This window comes from Lissotriton helveticus, chromosome 1_1, assembly GCF_964261635.1.
Source record: "Lissotriton helveticus chromosome 1_1, aLisHel1.1, whole genome shotgun sequence".
Taxonomy (NCBI): Eukaryota; Metazoa; Chordata; class Amphibia; order Caudata; family Salamandridae; genus Lissotriton; species Lissotriton helveticus.
The window spans coordinates 287,790,137-287,808,072 of NC_136057.1; the positions used below are offsets into that span (position 1 = coordinate 287,790,137).

A 17,936-nucleotide genomic window follows, 5' to 3' on the forward strand; every position below is an offset into this window, starting at 1 on the left:
GGGCGATTTATAAAAGAAATGAGATGGTCAAACAGACCAAATCAAGGTTCTGGCAGAAGGAGGATGAAAAGCTTAATGGCAAGTCTTTTGACAATGTTGCAATTCACATAGACAAACCAGTTAGTGGTAAGCTTTGCATTAGGAGAGATAATACCCTTTTCGATAATTACTTTGTAGGAGCTAGCAATTGTGAGGACACTTACCATATCATGGGGGGTTGGGGATTTAAAGGTGGCAGAGATCCAATTTTTCCTGGGATCTATTTTGTCTGTGGAGATAAAGCTTATTATAATCTCCCGGACCATTGGTACGGGACATGTTTTGTTGGTCTTGTTTTTCCAAAAATTTTTCATGTTGACAGAAATGCAGAAGGTTCATTTGAAATCCGTAGCCATGCAAACAGGTTTAGAAGAGAAAGTTTCTCAGAAATTTTGGGAGACATCTTTGAGGCAGTGATACCTTTAGTAGGTATAACCCTGAATGCAGGTAGAATTAGAAAATTGTCCACAATTGTTGACAGATTGTCCACTGACACAGCAGGTGGTTTTCAGTTAGTGGATGTTGAGGTCATTGCGGTTAGATCGATGGTGATGCAAAATCGCCTTGCTTTAGACATACTCCTAGCAAAAGAGGGAGGAGTCTGTGGCATTTTAGATGTGCAGCACTGCTGTACTTACATTCCAGATGAGAGTAAGAATATTGAAATGTATATTAGAAACATCACAGAGATGCACTCAGAAATAGTTCCCTTAGAAGAGGATGATTTTTCAGAACATCTTTCAAAAAGATTCCAAGCTATCAAAACCTGGTTTCAAGAAATTGGTGGTTCAGTTCTTGGCAAGATTCTAACACCTTTGTTTGTGATAATTTTTGTGATAGTTTTGACAAAGATCAGTTGCATGTTACACAAGAGAAAGAAGCACATGAGGGAAAAGAAGAGAATTTACAAAATCAAAAAGGAGCAAGAGAGGGAGGTAGAGCTTGAGGAGTTACGCAGAGCTCAATATGACAATTGCAAGGATTTTGCTGAAACAAGTCTTTAGAAAATACTAACACAGTGAAATTGAACCATTTTCGTTTAAGATAAAATTTGCTAAATTTTGGGTGTGGTGTGGTGATTTGGGAATCACCAGTTGAGGGAGTTGATGGAGCGAGATTCAGAAATGTTTTTCATTTCAACTCGCGAAGTCACACTTCCATAATAAGAAATAATATTGCTAACAATTGTGCTGTATGTGTATTAATTCAACTTAGTTTTAAGTTACATACACAAGAAATTACATAAAGGGCTACTAACATGTGTGCTCATAAATGTGCATTATGTTGCATTTCCTTGTTTGTGAAAAATAATAAATTAATCGTGTCTATTGTTATGTCATAATTAATTGCAGCTGTTTAGAATAAATGGCATGTGCTTATTTTGCTTCCCTGTCTATGTGGTGTCACTCTGTTCTTATAGGTGCATTAAGAATCCTGCTGGATTATAAGAAGAATGGTAGATATAAAATGCTGCTTTATTTGTACGCTTTCAGCTAGGTAATTTAGACTAATGGGTTAATCATTAGAAATGGAGGGTGGCAACAGAACGAATTATATTACTTGCATTAATTATTCTTTTGTGTTTGTTTATATGATAGTTTTGAAAGAGGCTTTGGGCCTAGTGAATATTCGCGTTTACTAAAATCTGCTTGGAGCCAGAGAGAGTCCATGTTGACAACTGCTTTCTCCTGCCTGAAAAAAAAAAAAGTTTGTCGTGCTGAGCTGACAAATCCTTTAGTCGAGCAAGGCCAAGGCCAGGAACCGCAAGAAGGTTTGAGACAACTACGCATCCGAGGAAGCTAAAAACTTTCTTGTATCTAATGTTGCAAACTGGAGGAAGCTGCGTGGTTTGAAAACTAGAGACAATGGTCTCTAAGAACGTGACGGAACTGTGATTCTAAAAATGTGGTGACACGTCGCCTGTCACTTTTGGACCAATGGGACTCCGATTTCAGCAGAGAAATATACATTTTCTTAGATTAGTTTAGCGTAGAAAGGTATAAAAACTCTTGCCCCGTGGAAGAGTGTCGCTTCTCCTTGCGGACCTTTTGATGAGGGTGTCGTGCAGATGAACTTTCCTTGGAGCTTGTAAGAGCCCTCATAGACTTTATTCTTTAATTCTTTATTATAGTTAGCATTAGTTAGGGACTTAGGTTTTGAAAATGCCAAACTGATAATTTCCATTTGCAATAATATTTTGATTCATAATAAAACTGTCATAACCATTTGCAATGATTCAAATAAAAGTGCCTTAATAAAATTTCTAATACATTTTCCAAATGAGTAGCTAATAAAAATCTTACTTTGGAAAACAAGCTGGTCTTGTTATTTCATGAGTTTAGGTTACCATTAGCTAGATTTATCGCCACAGTGGCTTAATTAATTTGTAGGGTTTGTAAAAGTATGATGAATTCATTTACCGCGGTTGTAAATAAATGTATATAATTTGTAAATAGGTTAATTAGGTCACATGATTCAGTTGGTCTAAATATGTCATGTTAGATTTATGGGCCTTGTGATTGATTACTGATTGATGGTGTATATTGTGGAGTTGGGTAGCGTAGTTTATGACATATTTCCTATAGCCCGCTGGATCAACTTCATTCTCTATGAGGTAAACCCTGAGCCATGATTTCTGTGCGCACCAAGCCATCACAGGTGTTTCCGGGCATACCTTAAAGGCACCAGGGTCTCAATCAACTCATTCCCTCACATCAGACTCAGGGCAGCTGTTCCTGTTGCTGGTTGCAGAACATCCAAGTTCCTGTTCCCCTACCGGGCAAAGATGGCCAGTCGGTATCTCCAACCTTGGAGCACAGAAGAGTTTCTCAGTCTCCACTTCTGTCCTGCCATTATAATCCATAGCTTCTATCACTGTCAGTCCTCCAAAGCTTACTTAGCTAGCGGTAACCAGCAATGTTGTCTGATGTTCACAAAATTCACAACTTGACAAAAAATAAAAACATATTAACTTCTTACAACTGAGAGGGTGGATTTTTAATTCAGCATACCACTAGTCAATACCTTTAAAAAACTCAATCGGTTTTCATGGCTGATTCTGGACTGAGTCCGTTTATTCTTTGGCTGCAATCAACTACCCTGTCCTGATGACCAAGCCCTCTCATCCTTGTTTTATAAACTTTATGTGGAGCTACTACTAGTAGATCAGCTACAGAGAAAAGGCATCCCACTTCACCAACGTGCCAAAACATCCAATGTTACTCAAGGTTATTGTCAAATAAGGAACCTGATCACTTGAGGGATTGCTTAGAATCAACTGAGGTCTGGATTTTTGTTAGCTAGGTACAAGCACCTATTTTCAGAGGCTTAGTCAGGGATATCTCTAGTCCTCAATGGTTAAAGAAACCAAAATCATCAAAAAAGAACTAATTCTTAGTTTTGTGGATCATGTTATGGTCACAATGACTGAGCCGGTAATCGGCTCCTAGATGAGTGGAACAGACAAATCTGTTTGTGAATGTCTTTTCAATCTCTCACCCAACACTCTATCCTCAGCAGACATGTCCTTGTAGAGTAAAGGTCTCTCCTTTGTCATCACAGAAACAGCCTATCTTTTCTCCATAAACACAGAATTGCTGCAGTTCTTTTAGACATATCCGACCACAGCCAGCCATGACACCACCCATCTTCGCCTGCACTCCACTTTCAATCTCAGTAATAACATGATAGCCTCAGAATTGACGACTTTCCAACAAATTGTGATGAAAGACATTTCTGGTTACATCAATGATATCCTCATACATCATACAATACCAGTCTTGTAGAAAAAAAGACCATCTTGGATCTGCAAAATAAAATCCATCTGACAAAGGTAGAGGAATTGTGATTCAAGACAAAGACATATATGACAATGAGATCTATCGCCAGTTGAGTAATACTGAATACTATGTCCATTTAAATCGATATACCGTCCATAATATCTAAAGAGAAATCAGTTGACGGAGGTAGCAAACACAAGAGGGCATCATTAGTGAGAATAGTAATTTTTTCTTAATCACCAACATCCCAGAACACTGGTATCATACTTACTGCCTAAAATCCTTGGGATTGCTATTGATCCATCAGCGAGTCCTATTCTATCAGGTTGTGGTTCGATTTTATATGAGATTTTGTATACTTGACTGACACATGTTAAAGAAAGTACTCACTTCATGAACCTGACAGACAATTTAGAGTTTGACTCTACACACAAACTCTTGGGGTGGGCCTATTTCACAGAGTTGTACTGCATGGAATTCTGCATAGTTAAAAAAAACGGTGAAATTCCACAGAGTTTGGCTTCGCTCGCCCAAATTAATACACAGTGCTTTACGAGAGCCTCCTAGTACCCTGTGCTTCAAAGAAGCAGTGATCTGAAAACAAAAACATGGCCGCCTGGTTCATGATAGTAAATGGCCCTTGCTATGGGAGTGGCATTCTGGGACCTATAGGATTTAAAAACAAAAGGAATCCAGCCACCGTCTTTTGTTTGCTGCTGTTTATTGAAGCAGACTTAAGACCACTGTATAAAGTCAAAGGTCTTGACTTTTTTATTTCGTCCTGAGTTAAACTGTCTTTTGAGTCATTTCTCTATTTTAGCAAGCTTGAGCATAAAATGATACACTCTTACAATTTAAACAAACATTAAACAATACACAATATACATTGTGAATAAATAGAAAATTAATTAAACTTCTTGAAAAGTGCATTTTTCACAAACGTAAATTAATAAATATTACACCAGTTTATGATTTGTCACACAAAATCAACAATAAACACTCTCTTATCACCTATTTTGTTTTCTTCAAGAGAGTTGCTACCAATGGGGAGTGGGCTTGTAGTCCTAGGGGTAAATCAATGTTCAATGTCCCCTTTTAAAGACTTAGGGCTACAAAAGATTTTGGTTTATCCTCATGGAACCTTATAAAACAGTGCAGACATGTTTCAAATCCCTAGACTAATCATGGGATTTTCATCAGGGCTGTAATCTGAATTCCTGTTAAGGATTCTTCCTTTATTGTTAGCTTTTGACCTTTATGGATACAAGCATGTTCCCCTTTAATTAATTTTGTGTTTTAAGTCAACTGCATTAGCTTCGACAGATTAGTTCCCACTTTATCGCCGCATAGAATGTTCGGTAAGAACGTGTAGCTGCATAAACTTCGGAGAATTCTTAGCCGTTCCCTCACTGTTTGGAGTATTTTAGTTTAAGGTTCAGATAATCATAAAGGTCCAACCTCAAGTAGTTAACTGTGAGTCCAGATATTGTTGGCATACCCAGTGTTTGTTAAAATACCCCTCACACACCAAAAGGGCCCTTGGTGTCATGCTTCATCATCGGGGTCTTCCCGTTCCGCTGCGGTACGGGGCGTGCTACGACTAGCGACTACGCTGGAGCACCTTAAACAATTGTGAGTGCTATGTGAGTTGGAGTGAGTGTAGGTAGGGTCAGGGTGTTTGGAAAAGTGACTCTAATATGATACCTGGCTTTGTGAAAGCAAAAATCTATTTATTAGTCACAAGCTGGTATTGTTAAAAAGGTGTAGCGGAGACTGATAGGCTTGACAATGAGCTTAATCTCCTAGTGGCGTCAACATGTTTTGAGGCCGAACGCCTCTTCGTCAGGACGGGGTCTGATCCCTCTGTCACTCACTAATGTTGATTCACAGTATGTGCAATGTTTATATACAGGTGAAGATAATCTATACCTAAATGGTATGTATTAATTCCTATAGTGTACAGTCCTATCAGTATTGCTGAATAGTGGGCCTGCAAGAAACAAGGAAGAGCACGTGAATGTTGTTAGCGCAAATCCCAAAGCGCAATAGGTCTCCTAAAATGGGAGAACATTTTTTACAGTGACATAGAAACATGTCCATGATGGACCATGGCAATACTAGGTGCAGGGTTTTTGTTAATGGATGAAGAGACACACTTACATGTTGTTAATAGACACAAAACACAACATAGACATTCATGTAAAAAGATGGGGACACAGATTCCAGGTTGACAAATAGAGGCAAAACATTGCTAGATACATACTGTCACAAGCAGGGGTTAATGCCCCATGAGCCGGTAGGGATGAGGGGTAAATGGAACTTCCATCTGTGGAGATTAAAAATAGCAAGGAGTTGTGCCTGGAGTAGTGGAGATTATGGCACATAGGACAATAATGAGTCCTCAGCACTCCCTATTTCGGCTATGCCGTACTTACTAGGCCACGAATAGTTCTCGCATCCTCCCTCGTCCTCGGCTTCCGTGTTGTGGCCGGTACGAAAGGGGATGCCCTTTATATACTGCTTTAAACTGGTCTGAATTGATTAATTATGTGCACCTGGGTTTGGTCAGCAGGGGAAGTAACCATGGTGACTGGCAATAACTAAGGCTGGGTTGACTTTAGGCGCCATCTGGGAATGGTGATTGGTGATACCTAAGGCTAGGTTGATTATAGGCGCCATCTTGAAATGGTGACTGGCGATAGCTAAGGCTAGGTTGACTATGGGCGCCATCTTGGAATGGTGACTGGCGATAACTAAGGCTAGGTTGACTATAGGCGCCATCTTGGAATGGTGAAAAATGGGTGTACAATTCTACAAACTTGCCAAACAATGTGGGAAGTATGCTATGAGGTCCCTCCGTTTGTTAATGAGACTATGTACGGTGGGTAATGTAAAAAGATAACCCATGGTTTGTGACTCCAAACACGGGGGTGATCAATAAAGGCTCAGTTGCGCAGATAGTTTGTCATCGTTCTGTGTGTATGATTGGTAGTCTATAAATGGTGACCCATGGTTTGTAGCTCCAAACTCAGGAGTGATCATTACAGGTTCAATTGCGCCCAGGGTATGTTATCGTTAAGTCCAGTGATGTGAGTGCCCAGACGGAACACCCATCGCTGTTCTTTTTCAAGAAAGTTCTTATCAGTTTTGAAGGACTCAATCACTGTCCAGTGTAGGTTCTGCGTACTGTGTCCCATCAAGAGGTAATGGGTGGCCATTTTAGTAGTTGTTTTTTTGCAACGTACGTTGCTACGGTGTTCACCTATGCATACCTTGACGGGTCTAGAAGTCATTCCAACATATTCTTTTGCACACAGGTAAGTAATGAAGTAGATCACATTACGACTATTACAGTTCGTGAATGCCCGTTGTTCCCGGTTTGTTCCGTTAGAAAAATGGATCGTCCTACTCCTACTGGCCAGTTTGCAGTGGGTGCAGGTACCACAAGGATGGTGTCCACCCACATCCGCTAGTTTGGGTGGACCGTTTCCATAGGGGTTCTAGGTCTGCTATGGACCAATATGTCTCTAAGATTTCTCCCTCTTTTATGGGAGAACATAGGTTTTGGAAAATTCAAAGAACCCCCGTCAAGAAACCTCCAATTCTAAATATTCTAAACACGCTTAAGCAAGTATATGCTCCTTATTATTGCACTTTATACTATTGACGCAATTGTGTGTCTATACACTGTGTACCGACACTACCTCACCTGTGACCTACCACATGTCCTTTGACCCACCTATGTAACTAGCACCTTGTACCTAACTACCTCATATATTACTTTGTATATACGCTTTATTACTTTGTATTTTTATCGCCATGCCCTTGTAAAGCGCTCTGATATCTGCAAAGATCTTGTTCGCGCTATATAAAACTTTCAAAATAAATAAATAGTGATTCTGTTAGAGTTTGAGTTGAAAGTTGGGGCGGGTCTCTGGTTCCTTAGGAACTGTGTCCTCGAGAAGGGCCTCCCTATTGTTATTCCTTGCTCTTTTGAAACCTTTTTAACAATAGTTGTGGGATAACTATAACTACTTGAGGTTGGACCTTTATGATTATCTGAACCATTTACTGGAGGAGGGTGCGTCCACCTTGGTGCTGATCAGCACCACCTCTTCACTCCCTAATTTTGATTTTTGTTGGTATTTTAGTTTAAGCCACGACAGCGTTACTTGTCGGGGGCGGCGGGCTCTTCAGACACTGTGCACGTTTATTGCTATTTAGTTTGAAGTAGGCACAATGGATTGTTCTGCTTTCCTCATGGTTCTCAGACTAGCATGTTTGTCGGAGCCCTGTAGGATGACGCTTTTGGTGGAAAGTGTTAAGATGTTAATCCCGGAATCCTTAATGCTGATGACCAGAAAGTCATGACTGGCTGAGGGCCGCCTTAGTGACATGGGGTCAGTTGGCCCAGCCTGTTTGTGGAGTTGCCACCTCGCAGTAGTCTCTTTCTGTCTGTTTCTGCCAGTGCTGCAGGGCCTTCACTCTCTCAAGCTTAAACCCTGCACCACAGAGTCGGTGATGGAGCAAGGATTCACACATAAAGTGACTTGCTTGTACTCAACCCTCTTGAAAATAATATTAATGTACTAATTAATATGTTTTGTCTTATTAATATTGCATTACACAACATATTATGTATCTAGGGGAAGCTTGCCAATGTGCTTTTACTAACTATAATTCGCTTGCACTAAAATGGCTGCTGCTACGCGGGATTTTCTACTGGGCATGCATATGTCATGCTCATGTGACATGCTTGGTGGGAAAACTTTTGCTTCTGCGCAATGGAACTAAGATGGCTGTTATGTGTCCTAACGTGTAAGAAGCTTGCATCGCTGCTTTGCTAAGCTGTTTGTTTTCGCCTAACATTTAACGCAATAGTTTAAATAAAATAATGGGAATAGAGTAGAAATAAGTGGTATACAGTGCATTAATTTATTCTCTGTCTCTAAAACTGTTTCTTTTCTATTGTTACATGTAACGAAATAATGGGCCTAAATGCTTTGCTGAACTCCATCTTTGGAGGAACTGCGCGTGTGCGACAAGACCTGAAACCACAGAAGCTGTAGCCTTGAACCTAAGCCAAATCAGACATGGATAGCAGAGCAGAGTGAACTCCTCACCTTGCTAGAGGAAGTTGAATTGAATAAAATGTTAAATATGTTTATTGATACATTTCACTACCGGGCGGAATAAAAGTACATGGGTAGATAAAGTTATGGGAGGGAACAAATTGATTACATGATTGACAAGTTGCTTCAAGAAAAATATGGTGTGATGGCTAATCCTCGTTCTTGTCCAATAAAATTGTGGGATTCACACTTTTGCAACATTTGGGGGTGGTACACTGACCGGAAAAATAGTATAACTAGGGTAGGCTTAGCTAGTTAGATTGTCCGACTTGTCTGAATAGCTGACTTGTCACTGACCCAACGCACTCAATAGGTGATCGGGAGCAGAGTTGCTGGCGGAGCACTCTGTCAGAAGATTTGATAACCCAATCGGGGTTCTGTGAAGGAGATCAATGACCCAATCGGGGTTCAACTGTTAGCTGCAGAGAGGGTTTACAACACTGGTGTTTTGAACTTTAGCTGTGGTGCAAGTCTTAGCCTCCGGTGGTCCTGTCCTGATCCAATTTGGTCCGTGTCTGATTCTGGCTTGCATCTGTTCTTTCCTGCTAACGCCTGTACCTTGGGATTCTTATTTTTTGACTCAGCTTGTGGCCAGTGTTCGTCATCACACCGTTCTATAAAGTGTGGGTTTGTCATTGTACTGTCTTCCCTTTTCTTTACCCACCCTCTGTTTAAATGCTTAACGATATTTTATCTCCCAAAAAATTCATTTTGCAATGTTTATTTTTTAATCAGCATTATTCTAAAAAAAGAATAAGACGTTAATTTGAGTTCATGTTTATAACTTTCCAAAATTTACTTAGATAAAGATTTTAAACCTTTCCCGAGTTTGTGGTTATTCATGAAATGCTAAATATTACTATTGCTACCTATTCTCTCTTTAACTCCCTTGATCCTTTAGGACTGTAGGTATCGGTGATTTGGATAGGTAAGATAAATGGTATAAAATCCAAATGGTAAAACCCCAAATGATTGTGTGTATGTTTACCTGTTTAATGTATACATAGATATATGGGCCCGAGTGAGTATGTTGAGCAGGTGAGCCCGCGCTCTATCAGTTATAAAATCCAAATGGTAAAACCCCAATTGATTGTGTGTAGGTTTACCTGTTTAATGTATACATAGATATATGGGCCCAGGTGAGTATGTTGAGCAGGTGAGCCCGCGCTCTATCACCGGCAACAGGAATGCGCGACTTCAGTAATGGCTGTTGAAATCTCTGTGTGACCGTCAAGTCGCAGGTTCGAGTTGCGGCACTGTCAACTTCGCCATTCATCCATCCAAGGTCAAGTTGGAGTATCAATTTCAATTGGGTAATACATAGTTTTTATTATAATAATGAATGTAAAAGAGCTTTGGATTCACTGGGTGCAAAACAACAGATTATTGCTATTAGAAGTTAAGCAGTGTTCAGTAAGTGAGCAGTAAATTTGAATAAAGCAGCAATCTCAGCTTAACATCCTCCAGGGAAGAAGAGGAAACGGAAGGGACGTCACACGATTAAATGCTATGGACTGTTATATGATTGGACTATGGTTACAATGGAGACTGCTCCCCTATGGTTCATGGGATGTGTAGTCTGTAATGTTTTTACTGGTTTTTTGTTTAATGATCTTTAAAACTGCTATGCAAATAAAGTGAAGAAAGACATGCATAATCCTTACCTCCTATTTATTTATTTATTTATTTATTTATTTATTTATAGTGTTTTATATAGCGCGAACAAGACCCGTGGGTATCAGAGCGCTTAACATAGACGATTACAGAATGACATTATAGTAGCAATTATAACAACAAAACAGATATGAGGTAGAAGGTGATATGCTATCTAGGGCGGTTTAGATAAATAAATTCTTAACGCCTGTGCCATTAGCATTAAGAGTTGCATAACATATAGCTTGAGTCATAGTCATATATTCGGCTCGGTGAGGTAGGGTTACATAGTATTATAAGTACAATTATCTGTGTAGTTAGCAATGAGAGTAGAGATAGTTTAGCTAGTAGCGAGGATCATAAAGATAAACAAAGTAAGGTATAGGTAGTATCTTTCAGGTGGGAGATACAGTGTGGAGATCATATAAATATGAGGTAGCAGTAAGGTGTACAGCCGGTGTTTGAGCGGTAATCAGTCCTTTGTCTTGTCGATCTTCAGTTTATTCAAGATGAGTCTGATCCTCTTTTGGCATAAATGTTCATACCAGTAGTCTGTAGGGATCTTTATGTAGGGTATTTACTCATCATGTGGTTCTTCAGTTCCCGTTTAAATGTTGCAGTGTTTTTAATCTTCCTGATGTTAGGAGGGAGTGAGTTCCAGACTCTGGGGGCGGCTCCGGAGAATGCTCGGTCATATGTCTTTTTCTTTCAGAAGAAGGCCGGCTTCAATAGCAACTCTTTAGCGCTTCTGGTTGGTCTGTTACCTCCCGATAGCTTAATTTTCTTGGCTAGATATCTAGGCGTGTTGAAGTGGACCGCTTTGTGGGTAATACAGGCTATCTTCATTTTAATTCTAGCTTCATAAGGTAACCAGTTTAGTGCCTTCAGGTGAGGAGATATGTGGTCGAATTTCCTAGTTCCCGTGATGAGTCTTGCCGCTGCGTTGAGACAGGCTTTTAATGGTGCAGTCGATGTTTTCGGTAGGCCAGCTAACGTGGTGCAGCCATATTCGATCCTTGAAATAACTAGCGATTGGATGGCAAGTTTTAGATCCGCTTCTGAGATAAAGGGTTTCAGTTTTCTTAGATAGTTCAAGTGGAAACGGGCGCTCTTAGCCATTGAGTTGATGTGTTCTTTCATGTCGAGGTTCTCGTCTAATGTAATTCCTAGTGATTTGGCTGAGTTAACTAGGGTCGGAGTGCAGTTAAGCGCAGTCACCAATTTAGCCCATTCCTTTACCTCTGGTTGACTCCTTGTCGGTGAGATTAACAGGAATTCTGTTTTGTTGGCATTAAGTTTCAGATGATTGGCTGTTAGCCATTGCAGCGCTTTCTTTAAAGTTGCATTCAGTAGGTCTATGTCATCACTGCAGGCGATCTTCATATATATTTGCGTGTCGTCTGCATACATATGGTAGGAGATCTGTGATTTTCGAAGAATCTCCGTGAGGGGTTCTACATATAAGTTGAAAAGATCTGGGGATAATGTTGAGCCTTGTGGTACCCCCAATGCGTTAGGGCATGGGGAGGAGATTGCTTGGTTGACCAGGAATAGCTGAGTCCTGTTCTGCAGGAAGGAGTTAAACAATTTCAGTACGTTTCCCGATAAACCCATCCTGTTTTGTAGCCTGGTCATCAGGATCTCATGATTTACTGTGTCAAATGCAGATGACAAGTCTAGAAGGATCAGTAGACACGCATGATTTTGGTCAAGGGCTTGTAGGGCGTCATCAACAATATGTAGGATCGCGGTTTCAGTACTGTGCCCTGTTCTGAAACCTGATTGGCAGTCATCAAGTAATGAGAACTTAGCGATGTGTTGACTCAGTTGGCCCTGCACGCATTTCTCAATAAGTTTGGCGAGTAAAGGGATGTTGGTCACTGGTCGATAGTTATTCGGGTCTGTTGCATCCGCTGTCGGTTTTTTGATGATGGGAACTACCTGCCCTGTTTTTAGGCAGTCAGGGAGGGTCCCTTGTGCAAGTGAGGCATTTATTATCTCAGTCCAGATCGGAACTAGAGTGTGGTTGATTTCTCTTACACATTTTGCCGGTAACGGGTCTTGATAGTGGTTGTTCGGTCTAAGTACAGCTAGTGTTTTGGCGATCTTTCCCTGGTCATATAGTTCAAATGTGTCCCAATTTGCCTTATTTTTTGTTAGGAGATCTTCCGATGTCACATTAGTCTCATTTTCAGATGAGGGAAAGGTCGTGATATTAGCAGCGGCACTTGTAAGCTCAACTTCTAGCAGTTTAGTTTTTTCCGTGAAAAATGAGGAGAATTCCTCGCAGCTTATGGGATTTTTCGGGTTCTCTTGTGTCGTTTTAGTTTATTTGACTGTTGTTTTAGGATCTCAAAAAGTTTTCGTGGTCTGTTTTTGGCATTGTCCAGTTCAGCCCTTATAAATTCTTTTTTGGAGTTGATGATCTTTTTGTTATATTGTTTCCTTATTTTCCTGAGGGCTTTCAGCTCGGGGGAGGATGGATGTTGTCTCCATTTCCTTTCAGCCATTCTCAGTCTTCGCCTGTCCTCGTTCAGTGCCTCATTAAACCAAGGATTTTTTGGCTTTTCCGAGACTCTTTTTAACTTTTGAGGCAATGTGTCATTAACTATCTTACCGATCGAAGTTAGGTAGTGATCCGTCAGCTCATTGACATTCTGCCTGTTGTTACAAGGCTTCAGGTCTTTCTCACATCTTTCGACCAGAAGTTCAATATTAGCTTCTTTTGTATCTCGTGTCAATTTTTTGAACTCACGGGGTTGCACGGTCCTGCCCTTTTTCATTGTAGGTATTGTGAATGTTATGGCGTGATGGTCCGACCAATCACACGGGTCTATAGCGAGGATTGATGTCTCTTTGTTTCTTGAAATAATCCAGTCTAGAGTCGCTCCTTGTGAGTGAGTGGGCTGGATGCATGCTTGTGTAAGGTTTAGCTCGTAGAGGAAGTCTTTGATCGAGTTAACTAGTTTGTCATTGTCGTCGTCCCAGTGGAGGTTAAAGTCCCCTAGGAATATGTTGTTGGCATCCGGGTTAGAGTTGGCAGTTATGATCTCTGTAAGATGCTCTGTGAACTTTGCGTTATCTCCAGGTGGGTGGTAGAACGCGTGTAGGTTGTAGCTTTGATTTTTTGGTAATCTTACATTAAGAAATAATACTTGAAAGAATTGAAACTTTCCTTCTAATTAGCTAGGAAATGTTTCATTCTCCGGTCCAGAACCGGTAGCCACAGCGGAGGACACACCTTCTCCCACCTCGCTGCCAGGTCATGGAGGGCCCTCCACCTCTGAACATCTCCCTCACGGACAGACTTTAGGAAGAAGCTAAAACCTGGCCCTTTGACTAACGCAGCACCTCAGCACCTGGATACCCTCATGGCTGATAAGTTATGCTTTTTAAGTACCACTTAATCATTCAATTGATTGATTGAATATTTGTCATGATAGCTACCAAGTTTTTTTACTCTACTCATTTTGTGCTCCTCGAGTGGTTCAGTAAATTTAGTCTAATAAGAGAATTTATCATTATTGGTTTCCCTTCTGTAACTACCATATTCCTCACACGGTGGGTTTGGTCCATTACTGAGCCCCCAAACCCCCCTCCAGTTTTGCCCAGACGCACGAGGGCTGCATTGTCATCCCTATAAGCTTCTTTCTCTCTAAAGTGACTCTACAAATGACAAGCGAGTCCACATTTCCTGGTGCCATAATACAGACATTTTAAATTGAGATGGGTCCTAATAACCATTATTCTCATTTGGCGCCGCTCCCACTCTATACTGTGTACGTTTGTGTACGTCATATGTGGAGCACCTGCAATTGCAGCTTAGTTCATATATTAGTATATAGTGTTCTTTTGCTCTCATTATAGCTCCACCTTTCTTTCCAGCTTTTAGATAATTCTATTGTTGGGGTAAGTACAGGGAATTACGTACCTACATATCCTCCATCTAAACGTATTCCCCCGGCATAATTAATGCTTTGGGTCCCTTACAGTTTCCGTTTGGTACGAGTTATTCCAGGTAATTCTTCATTTGGATCCCCCTCGGACTACTGTAAGTTCCCATCCTATGTGTATTCCTAATTGATGATTGCCCATATCACAGTCATGACTGACTCATACACCCACCTCTCTGAATTCCAGGCTGAGTGTTCCCCTAAATTATTCACTGTCCTGATGATGACCTCAGGAATTGTTTCACAGGTAAGCCTGTGTGGAGTTCACAGAGTTCCGCTATGTAGAACTCTGCGAAGTGCAAAAGAAACTCTAACTCATTACCCAAAGCGCCGCAAGTGGCGGAGTGCCTTAGATAAATGCTGTTTGTGTTGATTTTCAGTGCCAGATGCTTGTCCGCACTGTGCAATAATCGCAAAAGGCACCATGCATAGCGCAAGCGGGCACTGCTTCCTTTCTGTTGAGCAGCAGCTTTCTCAACGTGAACAGACTTTTTCAACACGAGCGGTCGCGACGCTACAGGACCACTCGCAATGAGAAATCTGACCACCCGCGTTGAGAAATCTCGCCGGGAGGTTGATTTTCTGACTCGCGATCACCAACTTGATGTTGACGATTGCCAACGAGAGAAAAATCTCACCAAGAGGTGGATTTTCCTTGATCGCCGACTTGACGTTGATAAACGCCAGTGAGGAAAAAAACTCCGCCCTGCAAAGAGGAGTTTTTTGGAACTCCGCGCGCTTAACATAATGCGGAGTTCGGAAAACTCCGTGAGCGGAGCGAAGTTCACCGCCAAGACTTATTCACAGGTCGATACTCTGTTGGCAGTAATACAACTAAACTCACATGACCCTTCTGGCGCCCTGGTACTGTCCCGACTTTAGAATTGTTTGTTTCCATTTGTTTACGCACTTGTCACATTAGTACGCTTGTTGAGCTTTGTGATCACTTCTTGTTTAGTATTTCATGATCATTAACTTATGAATAAATAACGTCTACAATTATAACTGATTACATTTATTAATTACAATTCTATGACCATGCTTATGTATCTTTTTAGATGCTGTGGATGACTTCACTTCCCCCACTATTGTTAATTAGTATTTTTTAATTATTCAACTATGAGCCTTGTTATTTATATCTCAGTTGATTGACTATGGTGCAGTATTGGCATGCAGAGTAGCTCTTGTTTGTTTTTAAAACTGCTCTCAATCCAACACAGATTTTGACAACTAGAAGAAATCATCAGATTCTTGCACAATTGATTGGTTGACAAGACACACAAATATTTCCAGTGAAGACGCTGGTGAATGATGTATTTACCTTTCCAGTGTAGAATATCTCTTCTCTCTTCACCGTGCCATCTGCAATTTTTTCCCGAATAGCCTCACCAACTTCTACTTCATTTTGATACAAAAAGGCTGCGTCAATGTGGCGGTAGCCAACCTCTATAGCCACCTTTACACCCTCCTTAGCTTGACTTTTAGGGACCTACAACATCAATGGACACAGATGGAACAATTAAAACTGACACGTTGCATGCAGATCAACCAAAGGACAAGGTGCAGATTGGCAGGCTTTAGTGCTGGCGGTGCCAGGTAGGCCAATCCTTGTTGGTGTTCATTCAATGACCTCAATAGATTCCATTACTATCACCCTTCATCAGTGCCCCTCATCTCTCCATAGCCACTCACTTACAGTCAATTTCTTTATAGTGGCACTCTACCCAATGTAGTGTCAGAGTGCTTTTCATCACACACATATTATACAGAGACAATTAATCATGCAAATACGTAAATCAATTAATAAGATCACATATCATCCATACTGGTGAGCAATGTATGCTTAGTGTGAAGAAACACAAACTCGGGATTTGAAAAGTAATGCAGTGGTTGGGTTTGTCTACACTAATAAAAACATATTGCAATGCAAAGGTACCCTTTTATCAAACTCAGAATAATAGAAGATTGGGAAAAACAATAAGGTTCTAAAATTATGCTTTCAGTTTGCATGCAGCTTTTGGATGCTGGTTCATAAGCCACTGTATTAGGATTGCAACTTGTGAACTGCAAGTAACCAAAGGATCTCCGTGAGTAGTAACCCACTGAGCTATCTACATAAAATACAAATCTGAGATATGCATCTTACACGGTGTGCTTCTCAGCAGGCACATTAACCTTCGGTGCTACTTTATGAGTAAAAGCTATGACTTCATAAACACAGATCTCTCCAGCAAGTACATTAATCAGCAGAGTTATCATGACATTAGTATTATCCTCTTAAAATGCCTAGGCACAGAGGTCTCATCAACACGTGCCTTTAATTCCATAAGGTATTTTAAAATGGGCTGTCATCTGTGTCGCTGCAGGAACCCTCACAGGCAACTTGAATTCCTAATGTTTTTCTGTTGCCAGGAGCTCAGGACACTGCTTGAACCATCCAGTGTCAGACCTTCTATGCCTGCGAAGAGATTCCCCAATTTTTGCAGATCTCCCTGGGTATTTTCTGTGTGCTGGAGAGATTTACGTAGAGTGAAGCAGGCTGTTATGTCTACTTGCCCACATATACTAGCCAGATGCAACCAAGTATAAAGTACTTGTTAGGTCTGGCTTGCTACACCGCTGTCTGTATGGCCTGTTGTTACCCATGCATTACGGTACAGGGCTTTGGCACCTGCAAGGGGAATGTTCTTCTCTCACCTCATGCTAATGACTGCTTTGGAGCATCATTATGCCTCCTATGCATTGCTTGCATTGCAATGCTTGAGCAACTATTTTACACTGAAGTACTACACATTAAAATTCTTCTTCTTTATTTCATAGAAGCATTTCGAGTATAAAGCACTTTTTTTGTTTTGTTTTGTTTTCACTGCCGCAGCCATTTTAACACTTTAGTTGGGACTCCAAATGCAGGCCTGATCAATTGGTTTTGTCAATGCTTGCTTTTCCCTGTAAGTTTCCTGAAGAGATGCTTCAGACCGTATTTCTTTCCACTGAGGATCTCTGTGTCTCCATCAACTTTGAAGGGGGAGGTGTGGCAGAGCAGCCAGAGCGGCTGACTCTAGGGCGCAGGGTTCCCGGTTCAGTCCTCAGCGCCAACGGCAGCTCCGTTCAATCAATCAATCAATCAGGAAAAGTGTAGAGCGCACTACTCACCCGTGAGTGTCTCAAGGCGCTGAGGGGGTGAGGGGGGTGGCGGGTGCTGCTAATGCTTGTATAGCCAGGTCTTGAGTAGCCTCCTGAAGGTTAGTAGGTCTTGGGTCTGCCGTAGGAGGATGGGTAGGGTGTTCCAGGTCTTGGCGGCGAGGTAGGAGGCGATCTGCCACTGGAGGTCGCTCTTTGGATGCGAGGGACGGTAGCTAGGGCGTGGTCGGTGGAGCAGA

At 41.2% G+C, this 17,936-nt stretch overlaps 1 protein-coding gene across 1 annotated transcript in view; it reads right to left on the minus strand.

Moving 5' to 3' along the window:
• Window positions 1-17,936, minus strand: part of LOC144797112 (estradiol 17 beta-dehydrogenase 5-like) — a 170,969-nt gene that overhangs the window by 90,007 nt on the left and 63,026 nt on the right. Inside the window, exon 2 of the mRNA XM_078668210.1 lies at window positions 15,878-16,045. Within this exon, the coding sequence (XP_078524336.1) occupies window positions 15,878-16,045 (168 nt within the window). The remainder of the gene's footprint in view (window positions 1-15,877; window positions 16,046-17,936) is intronic.